We start from the raw sequence: 12,999 nt of genomic DNA on the forward strand, positions 1-12,999 counted from the left end.
ACGGACCCAATGGCATGTCCCTCCGGCTCAGTGGTGAAACCACTGACTCTGGGCCAGGTGCTGAATTTACCAGGGGAAGCTACTGCCCTGGCCTCCAGGACTGCGTGCTTGTGATGAGTGCCACCCTGAGCTCACAGAGGAACCAAAAGAGTCTTGTCCCCTCATGCGTTCATCCTGCAAAACAGCTGCAAAGGTGTCCACAGAGCTGGGGACCACAAAGGCTTTTGAGAACGTGAGTCACTATTAGGTATTTCATGGTAATTTAACTTTTTCATTAAAAAGACCTTCCCTAAACAATAATGGCTTACAAATGCATGTGCCCTTTGATCTTGCAATTCCACTTCTGGGAATGTATCCTACGCATACACTTTATGCTTGTACATATGTACAATATTATTCACTGCAGAACTGATTATAGCAGCGTAAGATTGGAAACAATCCAAATGTCATCATTGTGGAATTGATGAAATAAATTATACCACTTTCATACAATGAAAAATGATGAGGAAACCGTATATGCATTGATGTGGAAATGTCTCCAAGTTAAGGGGAAAAGCAAAGTACAGAACATATATATAACATTTTACCTTTTGTGGATAAAAAAGGAGTAGAAGGAATCCACATTCCTATTTACTTGTGTATTCATAAAGACATGCTGGAAGTATATATAAGAACAGTGACTATGTCTGGGACAGGGGGTGAACACAGGGGAAACGAGGATGGGAGGGAGAGTTTTCACTCTATATGATTATCCTTTGGGGTTTATAACCATGTGAGTGTATTATTTATTCAAAAAATAAATAATACAATAAAATTTAAAATAACCGTTTATTGTGGCCTTCAGAACAAGCAACCTGGGCTGACTCTCCACACCTACAAGTCTTGATGTTTGTTGTGGAGCTCTTCACACTGGGTGCATGTTGAGGAGGCCACAGCCACTCCAGTGGTTACCCTGGTGAGATGTGGTGCTCCAGACCAGAGTGCAGATGTCCATTTTCCAGAACAACAGTGGGAGGACAGGTCTTTGAGTTTCTTACTGAGGAGAATCAGCATCATGAAGGTTCTGAGATCCAGACCAATTGTGCACAGGACAGCTCCAAGAAAGGAGGGCCCTTGGGCTGCCTACTACTAAGCACTCAGTACCCTAGTACTGAGACATCAGCTGTTCCCGACTCACAAAGGAAGAATGGTGGTAGCGATCCCGAGTAGCGAAGTCTGCGTTCTCCTGGGTGAGCTGAGTCATTTCCATGTCAACCCTAGCCAGGGATGGCGCCAAAATTATCTGCTCTTGGGGAGATCTCAAGCTCCTTCAGTGAGAGAAACACAGAGGGCAGTCAGAAAGAAAGACGAAGTACTGTAACAGCAGAGATGAGTCTCCTCTGGGATAGAGTAACAATTTACAAAAATGTCATTGTGCTATTATTTTGTACTTATTATTTAATATGGATTTAAATAAAATAACTGCGGAACACTATGTGTATAATAGTTTATGAACCCAAACTGTAATAAATATATATCAAAATAAGGGGAGAGAGTGAGATTTATCTCTCTTTAGTAGAAACAGGTAAAACTGCATCCACCCCATAGGAGGCAACCCACAAAGATAACCATCCAAATGGTATCAAGTTGGGGCTCTACAGCTTTGCTTTGTTTTTTTTTTTTTTTTTTTTTTTTTTTTGTCAAATGAAATCATGGAATGGAGAGGCTGGAAAACTGAGAAGAGTAGGAAGAGAAACTCCCTCTTTGGTTCTTTGGAAAGGAAGTTGAATGAGGAATGGTTCCCAGGGCTAAGGTTTACATAGGAACCAGCTACGATGGGAACTGCAAAGGCTTTTGACACTTTGTTGGCCTGAAGACAAAAAGCAAGTCCTGATATGGATTCCATTGTCCCTGAAGTGTCTACATACAGTTGGAGTTAAAATAATCCGGTAAGGGAAAATGTCTGGGATACAAGAGGAAAGTGCTAGAGGCAGAATGCAGTAAGGAAAGATCAGACGGGCAGTCAGGGTACCTATTGAAGATGGATAGTCACAGCTCTGCCACTAGTTAGCCTAACGGCCCCAGGCAAACCTCTTCACCTCCGGTGCCTCTATTTTTCTCATCTTTTAGTCCCTATCAATTCTGTCAGTCTGTGTTAGGTCCTTAAGTCATACCTTAAGCATGGATTTCCTTGTTAAAATTTTACTTAAAAAGAATCATCTACTTCATGAGTAGTAATGTGCGAGTTGTTTAAAGAATATATTTGAGGGGCGCCTGGGTGGCTCAGGTCATGATCTCATGGTCCGTGAGTTCGAGCCCCGCGTCGGGCTCTGTGCCGGCAGCTCAGACAGAGCCTGGAGCCTGTTTCAGATTCTGTGTCTCCCTCTCTCTGACCCTCCCCCGTTCATGCTCTGTCTCTCTCTGTCTCAAAAATAAATAAACGTTAAACAAAATTTAAAAAAAATAAATAAAGAATATATTTGACAATTATTTTTAAAAGGTTCTAAGCTTGTGGAACGTCAGCAGAAAGCTCCAGCTGTCTGCTGCAAGATGTGCTGTTACAGAAGTTCAGATCACAGGACTACAGCTTGCAGCTGCTTGCTGAGAACATACCCAAATCAGAAAGATGGGAGGTTTTCTGAGAAATGAGTTAATTTCTCTAAAGGTTGGATCTCCAGGAAGTGAGGTTAGGAGGTGACAAAAATGCCATGCCACTCAACATATAAGTGTTTTTGCTGATGTATTTTTTTGTTAATGCCCTTTTTTTTTTTTTTTTTTTTTAGCTGAAACCATTGCATTCTTCTGGGTTCGGGGAAATAATATGCTTCACTTTTACAGCAGAATGGCCTTAGAATTCTCACCTGGGCAGTTGCTAGGACTTCTAAAAGAAAGTTCTCTCAAGGCAAGGTCAGGCCAATTTCACATAATTCTGGGAATTATATGTGTAACAGAGGAAATAACATAGCCGAAGTCCTTTGCCCAAACACATTCTACAATATTATTCTTCTTGGGTTTTGAAGAGCCTCTAGGACTATAGTTGTGGTGGGTGGATGGAACAAAACCTTCCAAACTACAAAACAGAAAACACAGCTAGCAATTTCTACTTTTAAATGAATCACCATGTCTTGGTCCTTTCACCCTCCTGAATAACCACCAGGGTACCTCACCCTGTAGCCATGTGAGGCCAGCAAGTGTGATGTTGACACTTAGCTGAGGCCTCCACCACCCACTTTACAAGCCCACAGAGCTTTCAATAGTGTGCACTGGGTTCCATTCCAATCAAAGCACTATCCTTTTCTAGGAGGAATAATCTCCTCCTAGAACACTGCTTTTTCTACATAGTACTACAGTGACCTCAGAGGTGAGATTCCTCGAGTTCAGAGTGCAGCTTAAGGAGTAGTGACCTCTCATGGTCATTTATAGGCTTTAAACCCAGACATGCCTAAAAATATTCCTGCCAATCAGATAAGGCCAAATACTGTCAATCACACATCACTTGCAGCTAGCTCCAGATTCTGTAGGTGACTTCTACACAGAATCTATGTCCACTCAAACTCTACTTTCCCCTAGGACTAAGTGTTAGGGGAAAATGCCAGTGTGTTGTGACATGTCATCCAACCTGGTGCCTCAGACTGGAAGAGAGGCCAAGAGGTGACCCGCCCCCTTCTATAGCTAGGCAAAGGATGTGAGCCCAGCTTCCAGGCAGACAGGTTCTCCACACACACACCACCTCCTCCCAGCCCTTTCCCTGTTGGTTTCCATGGCCCCTGCTCCTTTTTGTCATCATCCTAGGCTCTAACACCTAGGTTTCATCTCTTCACCAACTTGAACAGATTGCTAGTGCTTATAAAGAGTTGTCTTTAAAACAATTCTTAGGAGGGAAGAATGGGGAGTTAGTTTAATGGGTATAGGCCTTCTGTTTTGTAGATGGAGAGTTCTGGAGATGGATGGTGCGGATGGTTGCATGACGATGTGAATGGACTTAATGCCACTGAACTGTATGCTTAAAAATGGCTAAGATGGCAAGGTTTATGATACGTGTATTTTACCACAATAAAAAAAAACTGGGGCAAGAGGATTCTGAACTGACATATGGGATCAATGGGAAAGGCTCCCATTATCCATTAGCAATGTCAGGGCATGGAAGGTGCAAATACTATTAAGTACGACCCCGATATCTATAGTTTCAGAAACAAACCAACAAAATGAAACCAAATAAACACTTGGTTGGGTCCTGACTGGATTTGCCCAGCCTGCCGCTTTGACTCTGCACTGGTATTGAAAGGGGAAGGAAGTGATTTTCCAGAATCCCAAGGCCTTCAAAGTTGAGGAAGCATTGCTACTGGAAGGGTGTTGGAAAAAGAGGAGAGAGATGAGAGCACTCCTGAAACCTTACCTTCTACATGAGCCCTCCTCCTGCTTCTCAGGAGGACAGTTTGTTCTTCCCTTTCCCTGTGTATTTGAACATGGAGGGCCCACAGAAATCCTCCAGCATCTCTGCTCTGTTTCTGTACTCGTTTTCACCAATACAATCATGTCAGCTACCTCTGATTTGAGATGGCAGATGGGTGGTGTTTCAGGCCTTAATCTTGTGTATGATTGTGTATTGATGCTGGTGTCTTAGACTGCACACTGACAGCAGCTCTCTTGACTCATCATCCAGCGATCACATTCTAAATAAAGCCTCTATTCGTGATTCCTGAGGGTAAGAAGGGAAGAAGCCTGAGCCAGAGGAAGCTTCTGATGAGCTGAGGCTGGGGGGTAGGGTTGGGGGGGGTGGCAGCGAGGAGCAGAGTCTTAGTGTCCTTGAGGTTGTCAAATGCCAGGTTCCCATTCCACAGTTCGCTTAAACCTAGCCAGGGGCTAGACACCCTTAGTACCATACCTCTCAGGGCCCCAGAGTAGCACAGACCTGCAGGAGGGGATCAGAAGAGACTTCATCCACCTGAGGAAGCTGAAGTTGGAGGCTGATCCTACAGGGAAGACATATACACAAATATTGATTAAAGGCTCTATGTATGCATCCAGGAGCTCAGTTTTAATAGTGTGATTATACACTCTCTGATACACACACAGAATTAGCACAGTTTTTTTTTTCATTTTTCAGTTTAACTAAACTTTATTCATGGTAATACTCCGACAGCAACCAGCTAAGGACTTTGTACCCAAATGTAGTTTTCAAACCTATATTTCAAAAATTTCTAAAATTCAAAATCCCAAGAAAGAAACTAAATACAGTGCTATACAGGAAAAAGCAGAGGGTTTGCTAACTTCAGTCTTAGGAATTTAAAATTATTTTGATAATCTCTTAGATTCAAATTGATAATACGTTAAATACATGGTATAAAATCCCCTACTAGACCATTCACTCTTTAAGGATAGAAAGGATGTCTTTTTCATCTTGGAACACTCACAGTACAACACCCACAGAACCTGGCACTTAGGATGTTTCAATAGGTGTTAAGTGACTCACATACCTCAATATGTAGAAACGTCAGAGCTGAAGTTTGAAGTGAGACTGTTGTGATACTACCCAAATATCTTGACATCAGACATACTGATTAGAATAGGACTTATCAACTTTTTTTTTTAATCCATCCCTCCTTTGATGTGGGTTTTTTAAAAATCTCACATAATAAATTATATATATATAAAACTTTAGGAAATCAAATCAAATGGTGCTCGCTTTGGCAGCACATATACTAAAATTGGAAGGAAATCAAATCAAACATAATTTTTTTAAAATGCTTCTCCAAATTTTATATATATGTATATGTATATATGTATACCTATACATGTATATGCTTACATATGCATACATATATGTGTATATGTATGTATGTATGTATATGGTACAGTGAATATATATCTACCATATACACCAAACACACATATATACATATATATACATAAAATTGGTTAATAAGATAATATTCAATATATAATCAGAATGTTAGCATTATGGGGCTTACATTAGAATCTTGGCTAATGTCAACAGTATGCCCCTAATAACATTTATTTCCTCAGTTTCATTTAGGGTTCTTATGGTTAATGGGAGGACACATTTTAGATCTGCATTAATTCTACAATTGGAAGAGAAAGTTCCTAATATATTTTGATACTCTCAGAAGAAAGAAAATAAACATTTTACTGACCCTTCTTATGTGTGATCACTTAGGTTCTAAATTATCTAAATTTCAGATGTAGATTGGCCTGAAATTTTATTTCATGTTTTCCTGTGAATAAATTTCTGGGAAATATTTAAATTTATTAATATCAAACTAATTTCTAAGAAATTTAGAAGCAATCACCAATGTAATCCCTATGTTAATCAAAATATATTCTATCCATTAAACTAGCTGATACTAGGACCTCTCCTTAGCATGACTTTTTCTAAAGCATTATTTTTCACATAAGTGGGACTTAAAATGTTTGCAGTGCTTTTCTTTCAAAACTCTACATCAGGGGCGCCTGGGTGGCTCAGTCAGTTGAGTGTCTGACTCTTGATCTCAGCTCAGGTTTTGATCTCAGGGTCTTGAGTTCAAGCCCTGTGTTGGGCTCCAGACTGGGTGTGAAGCCTACCTAAACAAACAAACAAACAAACAAACAAGTAAACCTCTATACATCAAACTATTCTAATTCTGAAGAACTTTTTTTTTTCTTTTCAGTTTGCCTAGATTGTTATGGTTTGATTTAGTTAGAACTTGAAACTAATTGCTTCATTTTAAATTGGGGCATCATAGAATTTTGTTTAAAAGTGCTCTCAACTGTATATATATTTTTAAGTTTATTTATTTTGAGAGAGAGAGAAAGCACACGCTCATGGTGGGGAGAGCAGCTGGAGGAGGGGCAGAGGGAGAGGGGGAGAGAGAGAATCCCAAGCAGGCTCTGTACTGTCAGCATCAACCCCATAGTGGAGCTGGATCTCATGAACCATGAGCTCATGACCTGAGTCAAAATCAAGATTCAGACATTCAACTGACTGGGCCACCCTGGCACTCCTCAACTGTATTTTTTAAACAGCTTTATTACTGAGGAATAACTGACATATAATCAGAGTACTGACTGTGTTTTCTTACTTTATTATTGCCACTCTGGAATTTGTGGCCTTGATCCTGGAGGTGGAGCTAATTCCTAGAAATAGCCAACTCCCCTGTGAGCATACTTTTGATATACAAACCAACCAATCCAGAGCCCTTACCCCCAATCTCCTCCTTTGTTAAACTCCCACACACTGAGATACTCCCCTGCCAGGGGACAGCTTGTGACTCCAGGGCCAGGGACAGCTAGTGACCACTCCTCGAGCCCAGAGCCCACTGAAATTATTCAAACTATCCAAACCTAAACTCACTCAGCTACCTACCTGTCTCACCCATTCCTTCCCATTAAAACTCCAATTATGGCTCTGAGCCTTGTTCTCTTCTCTTCTTCTTCTGCCTCCTGACCTGGTCCTTCCCCATGTGGCCCTGAGTGGTATGCCATGCTTCCTCTTTCTAGGGGTCTGTCAGTATAAACTTCTTCCTTCTTGACAATCACTTCTGTGTGTGTGTGTGTGTGTGTGTGTGTGTGTGTGTGTGTGTGTGTATCTTACCATTTCTGTGCCTGTGTTTAATCTTACTAATTAAAACAAATCCTGGTAACAAATGGTGCTGGGAGAACTGGACAGCAACATGCAGAAGGTTGAAACTAGACCACTTTCTCACACCATTCACAAAAATAAACTCAAAATGGATAAAGGACCTGAATGTGAGACAGGAATCCATCAAAACCTTAGAGGAGAAAGCAGGAAAAGACCTCTCTGACCTCAGCCGTAGCAATCTCTTACTCGGCACATCCCCAAAGGCAAGGGAATTAAAAGCAAAAGTGAATTACTGGGACCTTATGAAGATAAAAAGCTTCTGCACAGCAAAGGAAACAACCAACAAAACTAAAAGGCAACCAACGGAATGGGAAAAGATATTTGCAAATGACACATCGGACAAAGGGCTAGTATCCAAAATCTATAAAGAGCTCATCAAACTCCACACCCGAAAAACAAATAACCCAGTGAAGAAATGGGCAGAAAACATGAATAGACACTTCTCTAAAGAAGACATCCAGATGGCCAACAGGCACATGAAAAGATGTTCAACGTCGCTCCTTATCAGGGAAATACAAATCAAAACCACAATCAGATACCACCTCACGCCAGTCAGAGTGGCCAAAAGGAAGAAATCAGGAGACTATAGATGCTGGAGAGGATGTGGAGAAACAGGAACCCTCTTGCACTGTTGGTGGGAATGCAAATTGGTGCAGCCGCTCTGGAAAGCAGTGTGGAGGTTCCTCAGAAAATTAAAAATAGACCTACCCTATGACCCAGCAATAGCACTGCTAGGAATTTATCCAAGGGATACAGGAGTACTGATGCATAGGGGCACCTGTACCCCAATGTTTATAGCGGCACTCTCAACAATAGCCAAATTATGGAAAGAGCCTAAATGTCCATCAACTGATGAATGGATAAAGAAATTGTGGTTTATATACACAATGGAATACTACGTGGCAATGAGAAAAAATGAAATATGGCCTTTTGTAGCAACATGGATGGAACTGGAGAGTGTGATGCTAAGTGAAATAAGCCATACAGAGAAAGACAGATACCATATGGTTTCACTCTTATGTGGATCCTGAGAAACATAACAGAAACCCATGGGGAGGGGAAGGAAAAAAAAAAAAAAAAAAAGAGGTTAGAGTGGGAGAGAGCCAAAGCATAAGAGACTGTTAAAAACTGAGAACAAACTGAGGGTTGATGGGGGGTGGGAGGGAGGGCAGGGTGGGTGATGGGTATTGAGGAGGGCACCTTTTGGGATGAGCACTGGGTGTTGTATGGAAACCAATTTGACAGTAAATTTCATATATTAAAAATAAATAAATAAATAAATAAATAAATAAATAAATAAATAAATAAAAATAAAAAAAAAAATAAAACAAATCCTGGGTACATTTTTAGAACAAACTACATGTATTTAAAGTGTAAAATTTGGTAAGTATTGACACATATATGTACTGTGAAACCATTACCACAAACAAAATAATGAACAAATCTATTACCTCCAATAGTTTCCTCAAGTCACTTCATAAGACCTCTCTCCCACACATTCCCCCAACCCACAAACCCCATCCAAAAGCAACCACAGATCTGCTGTCATTATAGATTAGTTTGCATTTTCAATAATTATAGATATATGAAATAATATACTATGTACTCTTTTTGTCTGGTTTCTTTCACTCATCATCATTATTTTGAGATTCATCCATGTTACTGCATGTATCAATAGTCCATTCTTTAAAAAAAGTAAGTTCATTCTTTTTACTGCTGAGTAGTAGTCCATTGTATGGCTGTACTACAATTTATTTATAGAGTCACCTGTTGTTGGACATATGGGTTGTTTCTAGTTTGGGGCTACTTACAAATTAAGCTGCTATGAATATTCATGTACTTTTTTTGTGAGAGAGAGTGGGAGAGAGGGGCAGAGAGAGAGGGAGAGAAAATCCCAAGCAGGCTCCACACTCAACGTGGAGCCTGACGTGGAGTTCAATCTCACAACTGTAAGATCATGAACTGGGCCAAAATCTAGAGTTAGTAGCTCAACTGACTGAGTCACCTACGTGCCCCATGTCATGTTTTTAATGTCCATATTCTTTCATTCATCTTGGGTAAATAACTAGAAGTACGGTAGCTGGTTCATATAGCAGGTATAGATTTAACTTTTTGGGGGGGGGATTTTATTTATTTATATATTTTTTAAATTTTAATTACAGTGTAGTTAACATACAGCATTATATTAGTTTCAGGCATATAATATAGTGATTCAATTCCCTTCATCACCAGCACTCATCACAACAAGTGTACTCCTTAATCCCCATCACCTATTTCACACACATACCCTCATCTCCCCTGTTTAATTTTTTAAAAAATTTTTAACATTTATTTATTATTGAGAGACAGAGCATGAGCATGGGAGGGGCAGAGAGAGGAGGAGACACAGAATCTGAAGCAGGCTCCAGGCTCTGAGCTGTCAGCACAGAGCCCGACGCGGGGCTTGAACTCATGAATGCAAGATCATGACCTGAGCCGAAGTCAGACGTTCAGCCAACTGAGCCACCCAGGCGCCCCTCCCCTGTTTAATTTTTTAATAAATTGCCAAACTGTTATACAAAGTGATTGTATCATTTTTACATTCCCACCTGCAGTGTATGATAGTTCTCCTTGGAATATCTTCATCAACATATGACATGGTCAGTACTTTTAATTTTAGTCTTATAAATAGGTGTATAGTAATATGTTATGATTTTAATTGCATTTCCTAATAACCACTCATGTTGAGCATCTTCATGTGCTTATTTGCCATCCATTTATGTTCTTTAGTGAAATCTATTTAAAATTTTTGCCCATTTTTGTTGTCATATCCTTATTGAATATTGAGAGTTTTTATATGTTCTAGGTACAAGTCCTTTATCAGATATGTGAATTGCTAATATTCTCTCACAGCCTATGGCTTGCCAGTATATTTGGAAGATCAGAGTTCTCAGTTTTGATGAAGTCCAATTTTTCAACTCTTTTCCTGTATTGAGTGTTATGTCTAAGAAATCTTTGCTTCACTCACAGTCACAGTTTCTCATATTTTATTTTAGAAACTTTATAATTTGGGGCTTTACATTTAGTTCTATGATCTATTTTGAGTTATTTTTATATTGTATGATGTATGCATTGAATATGGATTTCCAGTTGTTACAGCACCAATTGCTGAGAAGACTTTTCATTCACTGAATTGCCTTTGCACCTTTTTTGAAAATCAACTGACCATGTATGTGTGGGCTAATTTTTGGACTCTCTATTTTGGCTACTGATTTATTTGTCTATCTTGATGCCAATACCATGCTATCTCGATTGCTTTAGCTTATAATCAGTCTTTAAATCAGGTAATGTAAGTTCTCCAACTTAGTTCTTTTACAAAGCTGGTTGGACTACTCTAGGTTTTTTGCATTTCCATATAAATATTTTGGAATCCATTTGCCAGTTGCTACACAAAAGGTAGCTGAGATTTTTATTAGGATTGTGTTGAATCTGTGGAACAATTTGGGGAGAACCGGCATTAAGAATACTGAATTGGGTGCCTCAGTAGCTCAGTCGGTAAAGCATCTGACTCTTGATCTCAGCTCAGGTCTTGATCTTAGAGTCGTGAGTTAAAGCCCTGCATTGGTCCCTATGCTGCATATGGTTATATTCAACTTGTTAATGTTTTGTTATGATCTTTTGCATCTACATTCATGAAGGATATTGGTGTGCAGTTTTCCAAAGAGTTTCTATGGAATTAATATTCTTCTCTTCCTTAAATATTTGGTAGTTTGCATTAGTGAAGCCATCTGGGCCTAGAGTTTTCTCTGTGGGAAGGTTTTTAATGACAAGGTATTTACATGACCTAAATAGTCCTACGTTTCTTCTAGAGAGAACTTTGGTAGTTTATATCTTTCAAGGAATTTGTCCAATTTATCTAAGTTGCCACACTTATTGGCACATAACTGTTTATAGTATTTCTTTGTTTTTCTTCTAATATCTGTAGACTCTAGTAATGCCATCTCTCTCACTTCTGGTATTGATAGTTTTATAACTTCTCTCCTTTTATACTCATTAGTATGGCTAAAGATTTCTCAATTTTACTGATGTCACGTAACCAGATTTTTGTTTCACTGGCATTCTCCCTATGTAAAATTTTTATTGATTTCTACTTTGATATTTATTGTTTCTTTTTTTTCTTCGTATTTGGGATTCATTTGCTCTTCTTTCTCCAGTTTCTTAAATTGGAGGCTGGGGTCATTGATTTCAGACATTTCTTCATTTCTAATATAAGCATTTGATGCTATAAATTTCCTTCCAACTACTGAATTAGCTTCATCCCATAATTTTGAAATGTTACATTTTCATTTTTGTTCAGTTCAAAATATTTTGTAATTCCACTTTTTTAAATGTTTATCTTCTTTATTTTGAGAGAGAAAGGGAGCATGCAAGCAGGGGAGAGGCAGAGATAGAGGGAGAGAGAAAGAATCTCAAGCAGGCTCTGCATCATCAGCACAGAGCCTGACATGGGGCTTGAGCTCACGAACCATGAGATCATGACCTGAGCCAAAATCAAGGATCAGATGCTTAACTGACTGAACCACCCAAATACCCCTGTAATTTCACTTTGGACCACAAGTTATTTAGTTTCCTTAGTATTCTTAGTCATTTAGTGTTATTTAGTGTTCTTTGGTTTCTAAATATTTTGATAACCAGAATATTATTCTATTATTTATTTCTTTTTTTTTTTTTTTTAAATTTTTTTTTTTTAACGTTTATTTATTTTTGAGACAGAGAGAGACAGAGCATGAACGGGGGAGGGGCAGAGAGAGGGAGACACAGAATCCGAAACAGGCTCCAGGCTCCGAGCTGTCAGCACAGAGCCCGATGCGGGGGGCTTGAACTCACGGACCGTGAGATCATGACCTGAGCCGAAGTCGGCCGCTCAACCGACTGAGCCACCCAGGCGCCCCTTCTATTACTTATTTCTAATTCCCCTTTAGTCAAAGAACATACTTTGCTCTTGAATATACCTGAATGCTTTTAAATTTGTTGTGACTTTTTTTTTTTAAATCTGAGAATATGGTTTATCCTGGCAAGTTCATATATACTTGAAGAAAATGTATATTCTGTTGTTGTTAGGTGGCATGTTCTATAAATGTCAATTTGCTTGGGTTTGTTGGCAATGTTTTTCAAGTCTTCTAAAGTCTTACTGATTTGGAGCACTTGGGTGGCTCAGTTGGTTAAGTATCTGACTCTTGATTTTGACTCAGGTCATGATCTCACGATTTAGGAGACTGAGCTCCATGTCAGGCTCTGTTAGCTCGGAGCCTGCTTAGAATTCTCTCTCTTTCCCTCTCTCTCTGCCCCTCCCCCACTAGTGCTCGCTCTCTCTCTCTCTCTCTCTGCCTGCTCAAAATAAA

At 39.5% G+C, this 12,999-nt stretch overlaps 1 protein-coding gene across 1 annotated transcript in view; it reads right to left on the reverse strand.

Annotated features, from left to right (window-relative positions):
* Window positions 1-832: 832 nt before the first annotated feature.
* Window positions 833-12,999, reverse strand: part of SLC12A8 (solute carrier family 12 member 8) — a 145,910-nt gene continuing 133,743 nt past the window's right edge. The window contains exons 13-14 of the mRNA XM_042903005.1: window positions 4,892-4,952; window positions 833-1,307 (exon numbers count right to left, since the gene is read on the reverse strand). Coding sequence (XP_042758939.1) covers window positions 1,145-1,307; window positions 4,892-4,952 — 224 coding nt within the window. The 3' untranslated portion in view covers window positions 833-1,144. The remainder of the gene's footprint in view (window positions 1,308-4,891; window positions 4,953-12,999) is intronic.

The sequence above is a fragment of the Panthera leo genome, chromosome C2, assembly GCF_018350215.1.
Source record: "Panthera leo isolate Ple1 chromosome C2, P.leo_Ple1_pat1.1, whole genome shotgun sequence".
Taxonomy (NCBI): domain Eukaryota; kingdom Metazoa; phylum Chordata; class Mammalia; order Carnivora; family Felidae; genus Panthera; species Panthera leo.